Source organism: Muscardinus avellanarius, assembly GCF_963383645.1.
Source record: "Muscardinus avellanarius genome assembly, chromosome: 19".
Taxonomy (NCBI): Eukaryota; Metazoa; Chordata; class Mammalia; order Rodentia; family Gliridae; genus Muscardinus; species Muscardinus avellanarius.
Genome location: NC_137805.1, coordinates 46,808,135 through 46,824,999, shown reverse-complemented (window position 1 = coordinate 46,824,999; position 16,865 = coordinate 46,808,135). Strand labels below are relative to the sequence as shown.

The 16,865-nt window shown below is 46.6% G+C and overlaps 1 protein-coding gene across 1 annotated transcript; it reads left to right on the top strand.

Annotated features, from left to right (window-relative positions):
* Positions 1-882: 882 nt before the first annotated feature.
* On the top strand, positions 883-13,485 carry LOC308277367 (putative BPIFA4P protein; the record flags this gene model as incomplete). Its single annotated transcript, XM_080716529.1, has 6 exons — positions 883-958; positions 2,418-2,565; positions 3,997-4,101; positions 4,477-4,521; positions 4,807-4,952; positions 13,430-13,485. 6 exons carry the CDS (start codon positions 883-885, stop codon positions 13,483-13,485), a joined length of 576 nt encoding a protein of 191 aa, XP_080572655.1.
* Positions 13,486-16,865: the final 3,380 nt, after the last annotated feature.

Below are 16,865 nucleotides of genomic sequence, written 5' to 3'. Positions count from 1 at the left end.
AACATGCCACTGAAAGTCCCGGGAGTCCATGCCGACCTTTTTATGCAGGTCTTGACCCACTGAGGTAGGGTGGGGATGTCAAGGTACTAAAGACCGAGGCACAGGGTACGTGCCATTTACTCAGGCTGTGACCCAGAGGCAGAGCTAAGGAGCAAGGTCCCCACATGCGCCAGACCTGCCCTCGACCCCAGCCTGACTCCACACCGCTGAGCCGGCTCCATCCCAGCAAATTTCTGAAATTGCCAAGTGATTTTTTATCATAGCCGTAGGCTCCCAACACAAGGCTGGCCACTCGTGGTGTGAGAACACCAGCCCGGGAGCTCAGGACAAAGCCCAGAGGAAGAACGCATTGTCTGTGTGCATTTCCCAGCTGAGGGCAGCTCCGCTCCAGTCAGCCAGCAGGGAAGTGGCAGGGCCGGGACCCATCCCGAGCCATCTGACCCTGAGGCTAGGCCGCATCGGGAGATACACACAGCGGTGTCAGGTGGTGGAGAGCTCGCCCGGAGTCCCAGGGACCCACTGCAGGGCAGGGTGCAGGACGCAGGGGCCGCCCCGTAACTGAGGTGACACCCTTCAGGGTGCAGTGCGGCTCCGCAGGGGAAGGCTGCCTCCTGCGGGACAAGCCCAGCCCAGCGCTCCCGCAGACTGTGGGTCACAGACCTCAGTTAGTGAGCTCCTGGCTCGGCTCCTCCCCTTCCAGCACTGTAGTATAAAGAAATGCATCTCTGAGCCTCCGCGGCCCCATCTGTAAAATGGACATCAGTGAAATGGGTCCACAGGGGTTCTGTGGCCACCTTGGACCCAAGCTCTGGGAAGACTCTCTCAAGTGGAGCCCCACAACTGACCTTCTCTTCTTCCCTGACCCCTGCAGGTCCCTGACCCATGATGCTGAAGGTCTCCGGCATCTTCCTTCTCTGCGGGCTGCTCGCCCTCTCCTGTGCTGAGGAGATGCTTAATGGTGAGCCGCCCTGCCCGAGGTCATGACCCACAGCCTCTCCTGGAGGCCCAGGCCCCGGGCCCTGCCTGTCCAATTCTTATGGGCACAGTGCCTGCACTGCAGCTAATACCACTGACATACCCGCTCTGGTTGCCACTTATTTAATTCACTTATCAAAGATTTCCCTTTCTGTCTCCCTGCCCTGTCTCTTAAGAGCCACCATCAAAGGATCTAGACCTACATGGAATGGCCCTGCTCCATTCTCCCACCTCCCACCTCACCTGCTCCCTCTTGCCATAGCTGCCTCCATAACACAGTACATACACCTCAGGATTTTTGCGCTTGCCGCCCCTCTACCTAGAGCATGCTTCCCCCAACCACCAAACATGGCTGCTGCCCTTCCTCCAGGTCTCTGCTCAGATGTCACCTTTTCAGAAAATCTTTGGAGCTCCCTGCAAAGTTATCACCCTCGTCCAGTACTCTTGATTTCTCACCCTGCCTTTTATTTTTCCTCTTAGGCTAGACCAATAATCAGCTGAAAACAGTAGAATGCCCACAGGCCATCCAAAATAGTGGCATGTTTTTCTCTACTTTTAGGTCATATCCCCTACTTGGAGCCTGTCCTCACCACCCAGCCACCCCTGCTTTACCTGGAGGACTCTGCCTCCTCCCAAACCCAAATTTAAAGAGTTAACACCTGAGCCAGGCGTGGTGGTGCACATCTGAAACCCCAGTACTTGGGAGGCTGAGACAGGAGTATCGCAGGTTCAAGACCAGCTTCAGCAACTTAGCAGGACCCTGTTTCAAAATTTAAAAAAAAGGGCTGGAGGTGTAGCTCAGAGGTAGAATGCATCTAGTTCAATTCCCAGTATCAAAAAGTAAAATAAAGCTGGGCATGGTGGTGCACGCTTGTAATCCCAGCATTTGGGAGGCTGAGATGAGAGGATTGCGGTTCTCAGACAACCTCAGCTACTTAGTGAGACCCTGTTCCAAAATAAAGAATAAAAAACAGGGCAGAGGGTGTAGCTTGGAGGCCAAATGTCCCTGGGTTCCATCTCCAGACCCGCAAAAATAAAATAAAATAATAAGAGTTAATACTTGGCACACCCTGGGAGCCCATGACCAGGTGCAGAGCTGCAGCCAGTGCGTCTGCTGACCAGCCCGTGAGGTTGCTGGGCCGGGGCTGCTGAATGCTGTGAGTCAGACCCTTCGCAGCGCTGGTTAGCACCTGAATCCTGCGTGTCCTTCACCTACGACTTCATCACCCACGTCCCCTCATCCCACTAGAATACTGGCGCCACAAGGCGGGGTTCATCCTCAGCTGGCACCTACCGGGCCTCACTCAGGCCAGAAAGAAGAGAGGGACAGAGAGCAGAAGGTGTGCGTGGGACCCGTGGGACACGCTCAGAGGTCAAAGTTGCTTCCCACAATCTTTGGCATCTGATGACAAATTGGGTTTTGTGGACCCCATCTTTTTCAGATAAATTTATAAAGCTCTTCATAAAGAACTTTATTGGCAGAGGAAACTTCACCAGCAATAACGAGTTCTTGGGCACCTTCCAGATCAGCAGCTCCGACCTGCCAGGCCAGCTGGGGAGCTGGTTCTTGGGCAACAGCCCCCAAGTACAGTGAGTGTCCTGAGCCCGAGTCTAGGCTGCCCTGCTTTAAAGGCTTCTCACAGGCTGTGTCCACTGACACTGCGGAGCCTGTCCCTCAGCTGAGAGCCTGTCCAGCTCTGCCAGCCTCACATCCCCAGCACTGGAGAAACTCCCACCGCAGATGGAGGCAGGAGGCCGGGGCGGAGTTAGACACACGGGGAGAAATGGGGCTTCTGCCTCCTCGTCACTTTGACCCCTGCCCACTGTGACAGCATCATCGGTCTCTCCTCCTCTCTTCTGAAAGCATCACCCCGCCCCCCATAGGGCTGCTGGGGGCACTAAGTAAAATACTATGTGCAAACTGTTTACTGCAGACCCTGTGACCAGGGGGCCCCGGTCACGGGTAACCGAAAAACAGTGACCACATGGCCCTCATAAGGGACGACACCAAGCAAACCTTGGGGCTGGGCTGATTGCGAGAATGTAGAAGGGCTCCGTCTCATAAGCATGTCAAGTTCAGCACATCACAGGCTCAACTGCGGATTTCTACTTTTGTTCTCTGCTCTGGCCAGCCTGCTTTGCCCTACTTTCAAAACATAGGAGCTGGGCTTGGTGGCACACCCTTGTAATCCCAGCATTTGGGAGGCTGAGACAGGAGGATCACGGTTCGCAGCCAGTCTCAACTACTTAGTGAGGCCCTCTGCAACTCAGTGAGACCCTGTTTCCAAATAAAGAATAAAAAATAGGGCTGGGGGTGGAGCTTGGAGGTCGAATGCCCCTGGGTTCCATCCCTAGTACCTCAAAAAAAAAAAAAAAAAAAAAAAAAAACCATAGGGAAGTGTCTGACCGTCCCGGCCTCTCGTCTGAGCTGCTTCTCGCGTCCTGCTCTGCTCCCTGGTTTTCTGCCTGCTGCCATGCCGCCTGTTGCTGCACCGCACACCGGCCACACCTCAGCCTCGGGACCTTGGCTCTGCCCTCCGCCCGGCCTTTTCCTCCCTGGCTGTCCTCGTGACTCAACCGCACTTCATTCTTGACTCAGCCTACAAGGTCTCCTTCGCCACCCTGAAAGGCTGCTCTTCCTTACGTCACCCTCTCGGGCCTTTCCTTCCCAGTGCCTAGCACCTGACACCGTCTACTTGTCTGCACTTGGTGGCTAATCCTCCATTGCATACATCCTTCCCCACATGTCGGCTGCGCAGCGTCCGGCTTTTGCGCCTTTACCCAGCCTTTTCCGAGCAGGGCGAAGGGTGGGGCAGGATCATCCTGAGATGTGCTGAGTTTTGCTGGGGCCTGTGTTCCCTGTGGGTGTACAGAGTGACTGTGTGGCCCAGGACAGGTGGGTGAGTGTGGCCTTTGCACACACGCAGCTTCTGCTCTGCGGGAGACCTGCCTCTGTGCACACAGAGCCCCCTTCCCACACCAGCTGTCACAACCTCCCCACCGTGCTATTTCTCACCCCAGGGTGCAGCTGAGAGGGTTTCACTTGAGTAAATTCTACCTGGAGAACAACCCGAGGAGCCACGAGGCCAGCCTAATGGTGCCTATATCATTCGAGTTGCTTTTCAAGTAAGTATGGCAGGTGCTGATGCTCTGCAGAGCGCTGCGGGTGCGGGAAACAGCCTTAGCCATGGAGGGGGGCAGAGAGGCTCAGCTTGCCGCCTACAGAATGCTTCAGATCTGGGACCCCTGGGGAGGTTTCCTTCCCCACCCTCTCTCCCCGTCCTTTATTGGAACCTCAGGAGTCCTCAGGGCTCCTACCAATGCGACTCAGCTTAAGGACACAGACCGTGCTCAAGATCTAGAGACCTTGGGCACCACAGTCTAGAGATCACCCAGGCCACATTTGGCCCACAGAGTGTTTTATTTGGTATCACTGCCAGTATTTCAACAAGAGTGACTATTGCTCACCTCCCCTAGCCTTTGCCCCTTCCTGTGAACTAGCCCCGAGTCCCCTTCCCCTCCCAGTCTGGCCGTTTCTCCGTTTTGGTAGGTGGTCATACTTAGAACCAAGCTTTCCCTTTCCAACTGTCCCCAGAGCCAGAGGCAGCAGGAGCCACTGTCTGCGCTGCCTGGATGTCGCTGTTGGCCCCAGCGGGACGCAGGGCTTGGAAGGGCGTTTCCATTCTCTAGAAGCCTCTTCTGAAGATTGAGAAGATGGCCTTTATGGGTGGTACTGCGCAGACAGGGCAGAACTGGGTCTAGAACAAATGGAGGGAGTAAGCCCGCAGCGGCTATCTCTGGCCCATCAGCCTTTACTTTCCCCTCCCACAGGTACCCAGGCATTTCTCTTTACACCTTAAAAATGAAGTCAGATTTCAGAGTTCAGTTTTATGTGCAGAAAGATCAAGAAGGCAGATATCAACTCATCTTTGGAAATTGCAAGCTCTCCCCTGAGGATGTACACATGCAGCCGACAAGTCTGTGAGTTCTTGTTCTTTCTTTCTGTGTGTCCGTCTGGTTATGATTATCCCGTTAGTGTGTGTGGGAGGTGACACCTGAAAATATCACTAATAAAACAATATCCTACCAAATAAGCCGTGTGTGTGTGTGTGTGTGTGTGTGTTACAGATAGTATTTTATGTTTCTTTAAAATGTTTGTTATAAAAGTAATCATTTGCTGGGTGTGGTGGCGCACGCTTGTAATCCTGGCGCTTGGGAGGCTGAGACAGGAGAATCACGCAGGTTTGAAGCCAGCAGAGGCTGGCTAAAGAGACCCCATTTCCAAATAAAAAATATAAAATAGTCTGGGAGTGTAGCCTGGAGGTAGAATGCCCTGGGGTTCCATCCCCAGTACCACTAAAAAAAAAAAAAAAAGTGATCATTTACCAAGTATAATGGCACATGCTATTCCCAGTACGTGGGAGACTGAGACAGGAGGATTACCTGTTAAAGGACAGCCTCAGTAACTCAATGAATCCCTCAGCTACTTAGCAACACCCTGTTTCCAAGTAAAAAAAATAAAAAGGCCTGAGGGTGCAGTTCAAAGGTAGAATGCCCTGGGTTCAATCTCCAGTAGCACAATAATTAATTAATTAATTAATTAAATAAATAAAAGCAGTCATGTCATGGAAATGAAAAGAGGTTCACCAAATAGTACCAAAAAAAAGAAAGAAAACAGAATTAGTTGACTGTTGACATTTAGATTGTGTCTAAATTTTTCCCTATTATAGATAATCCTGAATATTTTGGTGTAAACGTTGTCCCCAAACTAGAATTATTTCATTATCATGGGTTACTAAGATTTTTCAAAAATGTAGACAGTTGTACAAGTATAAATTTTAAGGCATTATCAAATCACTCACCAAACACCTTGCCAGTTATGCAGAACTGTGTGAGAAGTCTCCAGCCAGCGCTGGGCACCCTCCTCCCCCCAGTCAGCACCAGTTATTCTCTTTTTTTTTTAAAGTAATTTTATTGACTAGAAGGATTTTTTAAATTTTTTATTGGTGCACTGTATTCATACATCATAATGGGATAAAAACTTGTGTAGACATACATGCACACATCGCCCAGTTAGCCCCTACCCAACCCCCATCCCATTCCCTCCCCATCCCTCCTTCCCATGCTTGGCTTAGTGGTTGACATCTAGTATTATAGCAATTTATCCAAAATTAACAATGATAATCTCACATAACAGATTCATTTGTCTGATATCAAACTTTTGATCACTTAGAGATAACATTTCAGTATTTCTTTTTGCTTTCTTTCTTACCAGAAGATATTTTTTTTCTTTTTTTTAAGGTAAAACTATCATACTTTTTTTTCCAGAAAAAATCTATCCTAACATGAAATATGAACTCTAAATACCCAAAACAATCTCGAAAAAGAACAAAGCTGGAAGATGTACATTTTCTGATTTCAAACCTTATAGAGCTACAATAATTCAAACAGTGTAGTACTGCTATAAAGGCAGATATATAAACCAGTGGAGTAAAATAAAAAGCCTAGAAATAAATTCTTCCATATATGGTCAAGTTATTTTGACAAAGTTTCCAAGAATATTTGGTGAAGGAATTAATAATCTTTTCATTAAATATTGTTGAATAATAATAATTACATGAAAAAGAATAAAAATGAACCCTTACCTAACACCATATACAAATATTAACTCAGATAAAAGACCTAAATGTAAATCTTAAGACTATAAACTTTTAGAAGAAAACCTGGGTCATAAAACTTCACAACATTGAAATTGGCAGTGATTTCCTGGATATGATTTCAAAGGCACAGGCAACAAACGGATAAACAAACTTCCTAAAAAATAAAAAAAATTGTACATCCAAAGACAATGTAAACAGAGTTAAAAGTTACTGATAGAATGGGATAAAATATTTCCAAATGCTATATCTGAAGGTATATTAATATTCCAACTAGAGATCCTAAAAATTAGCAACAATAAAAGCAAACAACACAATTTAGAAATACAATTTAGAAATAGTTAAAAGACTGAAATAACTAATGAATCTCCAAAGATTTTAACCTATAAACACATGAATATATTCTTCTTTGCTTAGTTGTCTGCTGAATAGAAAATCTTGTTTCTCTGGTTCTGGTGTGTATTACCTATTTCTTCTTTGTAGTTAATCTGTTTGAGTATTTTCTCTAGTGCTGGTTTTGAAGACATAAATTGCTTCAGTTTCTGTTTGTCATGGAAGCTTCTTATTTCCCCATCTAATTTGATGGATAGTTTTGCTGGGTAGGAAATTTTTGGCTGGAAGTTGTTTTCTTTCAGAGTTTGAAATATGTTACTCCATGCCCCTCTGGCTTTCATGACTTGGTTTGGGAAGTCTGGAGTTATTCTAATTCATTTGCCTCTGAATGTCACTTGGCCTTTTGTTTTTGTTGCCTTTAAGATTCTCTCCTTGGGCCGGGCATGGTGACACATGCTTGTAATCCCCCTGCTTGGGAGGCGGGGACAGGAGGATCACACAGATTCAAAGTCAGCTGTGCTGGCTTAAGAGACCCTGTTTCCAAATAAAAAGTATAAAATAGGTCTGGGAGTGTAGCCCGGGGATAGAAGGGCTTCCAGGAACCCCAGTACCACCAAAAAAAAAAAAAAAAAAAAAAAAAAGATTCTCTCCTTGGCTTCCACATTAGTCATTTTGACAATTATGTGGTGTGGGGATCCTCTTCTCATATCCTGTCTAAAGGGAGTTCTATAAGTTTCCTGGACCTGTGTATCGACCTCTTGCTCTGTGTTTGGAAATTTTTCTGCTATTATTTCTTTGAAGAGATTATTGAACCCTTTGGTTTCACCTTCTTTTCCCTCCTCTATTCTGATTATTCTTAGGTTATCTCTCTTAAAATGGGCCCATATTTCTTCAATGTCAAATTCCTGCTGTCTGATTTTTTTTTTTTTTTTTTGGTGGTACTGGGGTTCCTGGAAGCCCTTCTACCTCTGGGCTACACTCCCAGACCTATTTTTTATATTTTTATTTGGAAGCAGGGTCTCTTAAAGCCAGCATGCTGGCTTCGAACCTGCGTGATCCTCCTGTCTCTGCCTCCCAAGTGCAGGGATTACAAGCGTGCACCACCACGCCCGGCTGATATTTTTTTAAGTTATAAATTATGCGTTCATTTTTGGAGTGATCTCATCTTCTAGGAGCTAGTCTCTATTCTTGATGTGGTCTAATCAATTGTTTATAGTTTGAATTGATGCCTCTACTTCAATAACTGCATCCTTTATTTGTTTTAGACTCTCTCTAAATTCTTTTTGAAAGTCCTGTATTATTTCTACAGTTATATTCCTTATTTGATCTTCTGGAGGTCTCTGAATTTCTGTGTTATCAGGTTCTGATAATATGGGGTTGTGGGCATTCATTGCTCTATTGTTGTTCCTCTTTCCCATGAATTCTGAAATTTTGTGCCTTCCCTGGGTCACTAAGACTTCACTTAGGGTGCTCTGTATCTCAAATCTGTTGTAATCTCAGCCACCACTACTCCTTTACTGGGTTGTATCGCAAAGTCTCAGACCCAGGAACTTAATCAAGGCTGTGCGAGACCGTGGGGGTGCCGAGCTGGGCGTTTTCCCACAGGGAGCTGTGACTAGGGTGTGGTATCTCTGCCACCACTACTTCTTCACTGGGTTGGACTGCAAAATATCCAACCCAAGGAGATTATCAAAGCTGCGCAAGTCTCTGGGAGTGCAGTATGGAGATTTCTCCTTTAGAGGCTGCAATTTCACTCACAGTTATTGTGCACGCAGATCTGGAGCTATAGCGGGGCGCGGTGAACTCGCTGTTGCTGCTGGCAATATGGCACCACTGTCAAACCCTCGGCCTTGAGGCTGGCGCTGCTGGCAATATGGCGCCGCTGCCATACCCTTGGCCGTGAGGCTGGTGTATATCTTTTCTGGTTTTGAGCTCTGTTCTGAGTCTCTGGAAAGTGTGATGAGCTTGGCCACTGGGAGTTTTAGATGTTCATTGCACTGAAAGAACTGCTGAATTACACCAGAATGATTTGCAGCTGCTCACTTGAGCTCCTTGTTTACCTTTCCTCTCGGGAGCCTGGTGCTGTGAGGCAAGATGGTGCCAGCGCGGCTCCGCTGCTACATTGCGGGCTTGATTTCTGGTCTCTGGTTGTTCTTCTAGTCTTTTTTTCTCTGTCCCATGTGTTTATGTTTTTTTATTTCTCTGCTGATGGTGTTTTCTGGCTATGAAAAGCACTGATTTTGTGGCAACAGAGATCGAGTTTTAGCAGGACTCGTAAACACTGCTTTACTTGGTTGCCATCTTCCCGGAAGTTGGTTATTCTCATTTTCACAATTTTTCTCCTCAGTAGGTGGAAAATCCCACAGGTGCTATGATTTCCACATCTTTACTGTCTGTTCCTCAGTCTGTCCTGTTTCCTCTTCAGAGGAAAGACTTTCTGAGGTTTTGCACCTTTACAAACTTGGGGCTTGGAGGCTTCTTCTAAATTCATTATCTCTTTTTTAAACTAACTCTGTACTGGAGATGAACCCAGGGGCATTCTATCTCTTAGCTATACATCCAGCCATTTTATTTTATTTTAATTTTTTTTTGGTGGTACTGGGGTTCCTGGAAGCCCTTCTACCTCTGGGCTACACTCCCAGACCTATTTTTACATTTTTATTTGGAAACAGGGTCTCCTAACCCAGCGCCCGCAGCTGGCTTCGAACCTGCGCGATCCTCCTGTCTCTGCCTCCCAAACGTGGGGATTACAAGTGTGCACCACCATGCCCGGCTTATTTTAAATTTTGAGACAGGATTTCACTAAGTTTCTGAGGCTGGCAACTGCAATCCTCCTGTCTCAACCTCCCAAGGACTAGGATTACAGGTGTGTCCCACTATGCCCAGATAAACTTTTTTTTTTTTTTTAATGAAGACTGATGGTCACATTTAACAGGATCCAGTAGTCATCATCAATCCATTTTATTATTTTTTTGTTACTTAAAATTGAACTAGGGCCAGGTGTGGTGGCACACGCTTGTAATCCCCGCGCTTGGGAGGCTGAGACAGGAGGATCGCACAGGTTCGAAGCCAGCCTCAGCTACTTAGTGAGACCCTGTTTCCAAATAAAATATAAAATAGGTCTGGGAGTATAGCCCGGATGTAGAAAGCCCCTGGGCTCCACCCTCAGTACCACACACACAAAAAAATTGAACTAGAGACATTATAGCTCTAAGTTACAACCCCAGCCCTATTTTATTTTTTATTTTGAAAGGGGATCTCACTAAGTTGCTGAGGCTGGCCTTGATCCTGAGATCCTCCTGTACTCAGCCTCCCAAGTGCTGGGATTACAGGTGTGTACCACCATGCTGGGCTTCAGTGGCAGTAGCGTCCCAGCAGAGACACAGAACAGTCCCGGCAGGGGTGCTGACAGGCAGCAGGGATGAGGGTGAGGTAACTTAAACAGGACGTCCAGCGCCCAGGAGCTGTCAGGTGGGAGGAGAGAGCAAGGCTGGGGCGTGGAGTGCTTGTGGATGCTGGGAGTAGGGTTTCAGCGACTTCAGGTCACTGAGTGAAGAGTGATGTGGAGGAAAGAGGGGTCAGGATAAATGGATGTGTCCAGCGAATTTTCTTCTTTCGTCATTAGAGAGCAAGTAATAAACTACCTTAGAAGCATAAGGAGCCACCTGAGAAGCACGGTTGCCTATTATGTGGAAAAGATGGTATGTATACAGACCCAGGGTACTTCAACTTCTGAGCTGAGCCCCGGAAAGTAGTGGGCTGGATCTTTCTCGTGAAGAGGAGGGAAATCATCTAGAAAGGAGAATTAGGAAGAGATGAGGGGCATCTCTTAAGTTCCCATTCTGTGACCAGGCATTGGTGGCCTGCTTTACAGGCACTGTTTAATTCTTTTAGTCAAAATCAGCATCTGTGTGGCAGGTTGCAAGTTGGTAAGACTTCCAAGACTCAGTTTCCTTATCTGTACAGTAAGTAGAAATGATCCTAAGATCAATGGCTGACAGGGGCTGTGTTAAGTATTTTCTATTAATTTTCTTATCTCATTCTTCAAACAACCTCATACTCTAGGCAATGATATTATCTCTATTTGCAGATTTAAGAAAAAGTTCCAGAGTCAGGCATGGTGGCACACACCTATAATCTTAATGCTTGGGAGGCTGAGACAGGAGGATCACAGGTTTGAGGCCAGTGTCAACAACTTAGTGAGGCTCTCAACAACTCAGTAAGATCCTATTTCAAAATAAAAGAATAAAATAGAGATGGAGTTGTAACTCAGAGTTAGAATGCCCCTGGTTTCAATCAAAGGAAGGAAGGGAGGGAGGGAGGGAGGAAGGAAGGAAGGAAGGAAGGAAGGAAGGAAGGAAGGAAGGAAGGAAGGAAGGAAGGGGCTTCAGAAAGAGCTGACAACTTCTTGGACAAGTCATGCAGCTGCCAAGTGGCTGAGCTGGCACAGGACCTCATAGCAGTCTGTTCCTAAGCCCTTCTAGCTGGTGTCACATAGGTTGGGTTGGCGTAGGAAACAGGCCTTAATCACCCCAACCTGGGCTCCTATGATAGAGCCTCTTCTGACTTGTGATCATTGTCTTGCCTTTCAGATGTGTCCTATGATTGAAAAAACTCTCTCTAACCTGGAGAATCACAGTGATATTAGTTTAAGTGTTACAGGTAACGAGGGACTGGACACTCCGGGAGAGGGCTCAGGGTCCATCTTTCATCTCATTTCCCCCTCTCCCACACTGACACTTTTCCTAGACCCAGAATCTCTTCCCTGCTAAGGTAGAATGGTCCCTGAAAATAACAAGCCTAATGAGCTTACCTGCAATCTTTGGAGGAGGTCCAGTGCGCCTGGGTTAGGTTCTGTGCCAACCACTGGAACCCCCTACTAGCCAAGGATTGTTGGATTCAGTGCTATTCTAGGGAAACTGGGTTATGAACAGAGGCTGTTCCAGGGTAGACGATCCACCCAATTCCTCCTTTATCATCTACTTAAATGTATACTGTTAATTTATGTGCAGAAAATCAGCCTAATTTCAGTCCAGGAGCAAAAACTTTCTCCTAGCTGTCTCTACTCTGGTTACCAAAAGTTTCTGTGATTCCCAGGACCCAAAACTACAAATACAAGATGGAATCTCTATAGCCGAAACCTCTAATGGGACTCCAAAAACCAGTAGAATTTCTGGGTTGAAAGATATACCCTTCATTCACTCAGTATGCCCTAGTCCTGCCAAGAATGCCATGCTGGGTTTCTAAAGTTTCCTTAAGTGGCCCTCTCAACCAATTTTCTGGCCTCTGCTCAGAGGAGGAGCTCACTACTTGAAGCTCGATATGGGCGGGCCCTAAAACTCCCAAAGATTAGGTCTCCAGGCTCATCCAAAATCGATGTGACTGAGGCAGTTCAGCCAACACCCTCCCTCTTCCACTGGGCCTCCACTTTGGAGAGCTGCCCAGGCAAACAGGGACTCTAACCACCACCACACCGACTTCCCTGTCTCGTTCCATTCTATCAGCTTGTAAGTGATCGGCTCTTAACTGATTAATTTGGGAGGAAGAGACTATTCCCAGTCTATCAATTAGGAAACCTACCCCAGGAAGTTTAAAACAATTTATCCAAGATTCCTTAGCGAGAAATAATAACAATAAAAACTAAGCTCTTATGAAGTGCTTTACAACATGGCAGGTGCCTTAGAGATTCCTATAGATGAGTGCTCTCTAATTCTATGAGGTGAGTATTATCATTTTCTGTATCTTAAAGATGAGGAAACAGAGACAAAGGGAATTTTTTTTAATGGCCATATTTCCATGGAAGAAAGTGGCAGGGCTAGAGAGAAGCCACGTGGGCAGCTTCAGGGCCCAGGCTACCAGCAGCTGTGCTGCCCTGGAACAAAACTGTCAGTGGATGGGGGTGCCTTGCCCAGCATGCTAAGAAATTCTAGGCATGGTGGTGATTCTAGGCATGGTGGTACATGCCTGTAATCCCAGTACTTGGGAGGCTGAAACAGAAGGATCACAGATTTGAAGACAGACTCAGCAACCTAGTGAGACTCTCAGAAACTTATTGAGACCTGTTTTCAAATAAAAAATAAAAAATTAAATACAGCTAGAAGCATGGCTTGGAAGCATAATGCCCCTGGTTCAGTTCCAAGTACAAGAAATAAAGGAGAAAGAAGAAAGAAAGGAAAGGAAAGGAAAGACGGAAGGAAGGAAGGAAGGAAGGAAGGAGGAAGGAAGGAGAGAGGGAGGGAGGGAGGGAGGGAGAGAGGGAGGGAGGGAGGGAGGGAGGGAGGGAGGGAGGGAGGGAGGGAGGGAGGAAAATACCACCAGTGAAAAAACCTCCCAGCCCACGCCTTCTGCCCCATGCTGGCTAACCCCCAATCCTGCTCTGCTCTAGCTGAAGTGGGAGAACTATCTTTTGGTCCCTCTGATCCTCCTTCACCCCCACTGTCTGAGGGATCTCTTTTGCATTCTAGGTGAAACTCTGCAGAAGATCCATGAAAGTACTACCAGTGACATATCTTCAAAGTGAGGGAGCCACACTTGCACCTGTCAGGTAAGACACCAGAGCATATTTCCATTCCTAGTGATGGTGCTCGGCTCATGGTCATGATAAGTGTAGCATTCATCCATGCATTCATGCTAGACACTGCTGTGTATTCTAGGAATACACTGTGAACCAACTAGACAAAGACAGTTCTCCAGAAGCTTGCATTCTAGTTGTGAACATTAACAGTAAATGAAGAACTACAGTCAACTAAATTCCAGAGAGTGGTAGGTAATTGGAAGAAACAAAGCAAAAGGATGTGAAGAGAGAGAGAGAGAGAGAGAGAGAGAGAGAGAGAGAGAGAGAGAGAGAGAGAGAAGAGAAGAGGAGAGGAGAGGAGAGGAGAGAGAGAGAGGGGAGAGAGAAGAGAGAGAGAGAGAGAGAGAGAGAGAGAGAGAGAGAGAGAAGAGAGAAGAGAGGAGAGAGGAGAGAGGAGAGAGGAGAGAGAAAGAGAGAGAGAGGAAAGAAACTGGGATGGTGGCAGTGAGAGACATCAAATTACTATAGCCAGACATTCTGTGAGGAAAAGATATTTCAGATGAGCCCTGAATGATAAAGCAGAAGGAGTTGTACCAAGACACAGGAGAAAAACATCACAATATATGGGCATGTGCAAAGGTCCTGAGACAGGAATGAAGGAGCTTTCCATTTTGAAGCAAGAGGGGGGGGATGGAGTGAGAGGGAGAGGGAGCTCGTTTACAGGAGGTGTGTTCAAGAGAGTGATGTAAAAAGGGAGGTCTGTATAAGATATCACTCTTCATTTTGGTTATCATGCATTATCTGCACCTCTTTCCTGTGGGATTCCCTCTGCTTGGATTTCATCTCAAGTATCTCAGAAGAGACACAGGTGCCAGTTTCTTTCCTGCTTTACTCCTCTTCACAATACTCACTGAGGTCAAACTTTCTTTTCTAATACTCATTTCCCTTTTGTCTACTCCACTAGAATGTAGACTGCACGAGGCAGGGACTTCATCCCATTCCCTATTTTCCCTGAGGGCCAGGAGTATAAAGATAAATCACACTCGGCCCCTGATTTTGAGAGCCCCCAGCCTAGTAATGGATAAAACCAGGAAATGGGGGATTTCACGTGCAGTAAGGTGTTATGGCTGAGGCCGTGTGGGAGTATCAAAGTGAGACCCAGAAGCCGCGCCAGGGGATTTCCAGGAGGCTCTACAGAGGAGCTGGGCACTGAAGGATGATCAAAAGGTTCTGGTGGGGAACAGTATTATGAGCAGAGGACACTGTGTGTGCAAATACACAAGAACAGGAAATATCTGGTGCTCTGGACAGGACAGCAGCTGAGCGCTGGTCAGAGGAGTCGTGGGAGGTGGAGGTAGCCTTCCTTGAGAAGTAAGGGTGAGTTTGTCGTGATCTGCACACGTCCTTTCTGGAGGATAAGGGCACATGTGACAGGTGGAGCCGCTGAGAAAGTACAGTTTATGACAGAGGACAATAGGAAACCGAATGGATAATAGCATAACTGAATCCACATCATTGGGCTGAATAGCTTAATAATGTAATTCTTTAAGACAGTGCTCTCCAATTAAAATAAGAGACACACGTGCAATTTTGAATTTCATGGCAAAGACGACTTTAAAAAATAGATGACATTAATTATAGTAGTATAGAGCCGAGCGTGGTGGCGCACGCTTGTAATCCCTGCGCTTGGGAGGCTGAGACAGGAGGATCGCACGGGTTCGAAGCCAGCCTCAGCTACTTAGTGAGGCTTTCATCAACTTAGTGAGACCCTGTTTCCAAATAAAATATAAAAAATGGGTCTGGGAGTATAGCCTGGAGGTAGAAAGCCTCTGGGTTCCACCCCCAGTACCACCACCAAAAAAAAAAAAAACACAGAGATAATTATAGTAGTATATTTTATTTACCCAACCTATCTATGAAATTCTCACTTCAACATGTATTCATATAAAAAATAGTAATGATATATTTGACATTTCATTTTTGTACCAAATTGACCTGGTGTGTATACTTACAGCTCATTCCAGTTTGGACCAATTGCATTTAAGGTGATAAGACTCACATGTGGCTGGTGCCAGCACATTGGAGAGTGCAGCTCTCAGCTAATCTACTGCCAGCTGCAAAACTCCAGAAGGCCTAGAGCGTCTCATTCTATCCCCACCAATGCATCTCTGTTGCCACTCGTCACAAAGTGTGATGAGATTTGGGACTTCATCAGAAATCTCAAATTTATGGCTTCCATATCCTAATTTAGCATAGAAATTACTTTATTGCAGTTCTGGGGATAGAATCCAGGGGCATTCTACCTCTGAGCTACACCCCCAGCCTTATTATTTTATTCATTATTTTGAAACAGGGTCTCATTGCGTTGCAAAGGGCCTCAATAAGTAGCCGAGGCTGTCCATGAACCACGATCCTCCTGTCTCGGCCTCCTGAATGATGGGATTACAATTGTGCACCACCACGCCTGGCTAGAAAGTATTTTATAAATGTGAATGAATTTCCAATATTAAAACTAAGAAATATGTATTTTAAATAGCCTTTTTTTCTTCAGAGTAAGTTAAAAATCCATCATAAGACTCCATGAAACTTCACTGGTCTTGCACGTAAATTGTAGAAGTTTGCAATCTGATAAAAGAATGTCATGACAATTCATTGTGTTTCTTAATTTAATACTTCTTTGTACACAGTGAATCACTTTGGAAATCTATTCCAAAGGTATGTTCACTAAAGTGTCAGGAATAAAATGTTCTTCACTCTGGCAAAAAATATGTACAGCGTAGAAATATGTCTTTTGATCAACAGAGGCAACTGGTGAGGCACGGGAAGGAAGAAGATCCTTCCTCCTTGATTGACAAAGGGGTCCAGGGAAAATACTAGGCAGGCACAGGCGTGGTTCAGGACCATGGAGAGCGGAGAGGGGCGCCAGCCAGGCGGGCGGGATGAGGCGTTGCTGGGCTGGGACAGGTTCTAGTTCAGGACAATTGCAGTCTGCTTAGAAGGGCATGGAGTCCACTAACACCTGCATTGTCTCACACAGGGTCAGGTCCTGCTTGCTGGTCTCCTCATAGGAACCTCCTCCCGACTGCCACCAGCTTTAGATTACCCTGCCTGGAATCACATCACCCGCCCCAGACTCAAAGATCTCTCTGGGTATGGGAGTTATTTCCAGCAAATCCTTGCCAAAACCCTCATGCTGATTCCCCACAATAAAAATCTTTGCAGCTCAGAATTGCAGAGTGTTCTTTCTCTCCGGCGCTGCGGGAGCGGTGGCAGCAGTAGCCAGAGATGCCACTGGGGCCCCTTGTGGCGATGGGTCTGGAAGGCAGGGAGGGTGCATTCAGCCTTTATCTGAATGTTTGGGCCCGTTTGCCTAAAGCTAATCACAA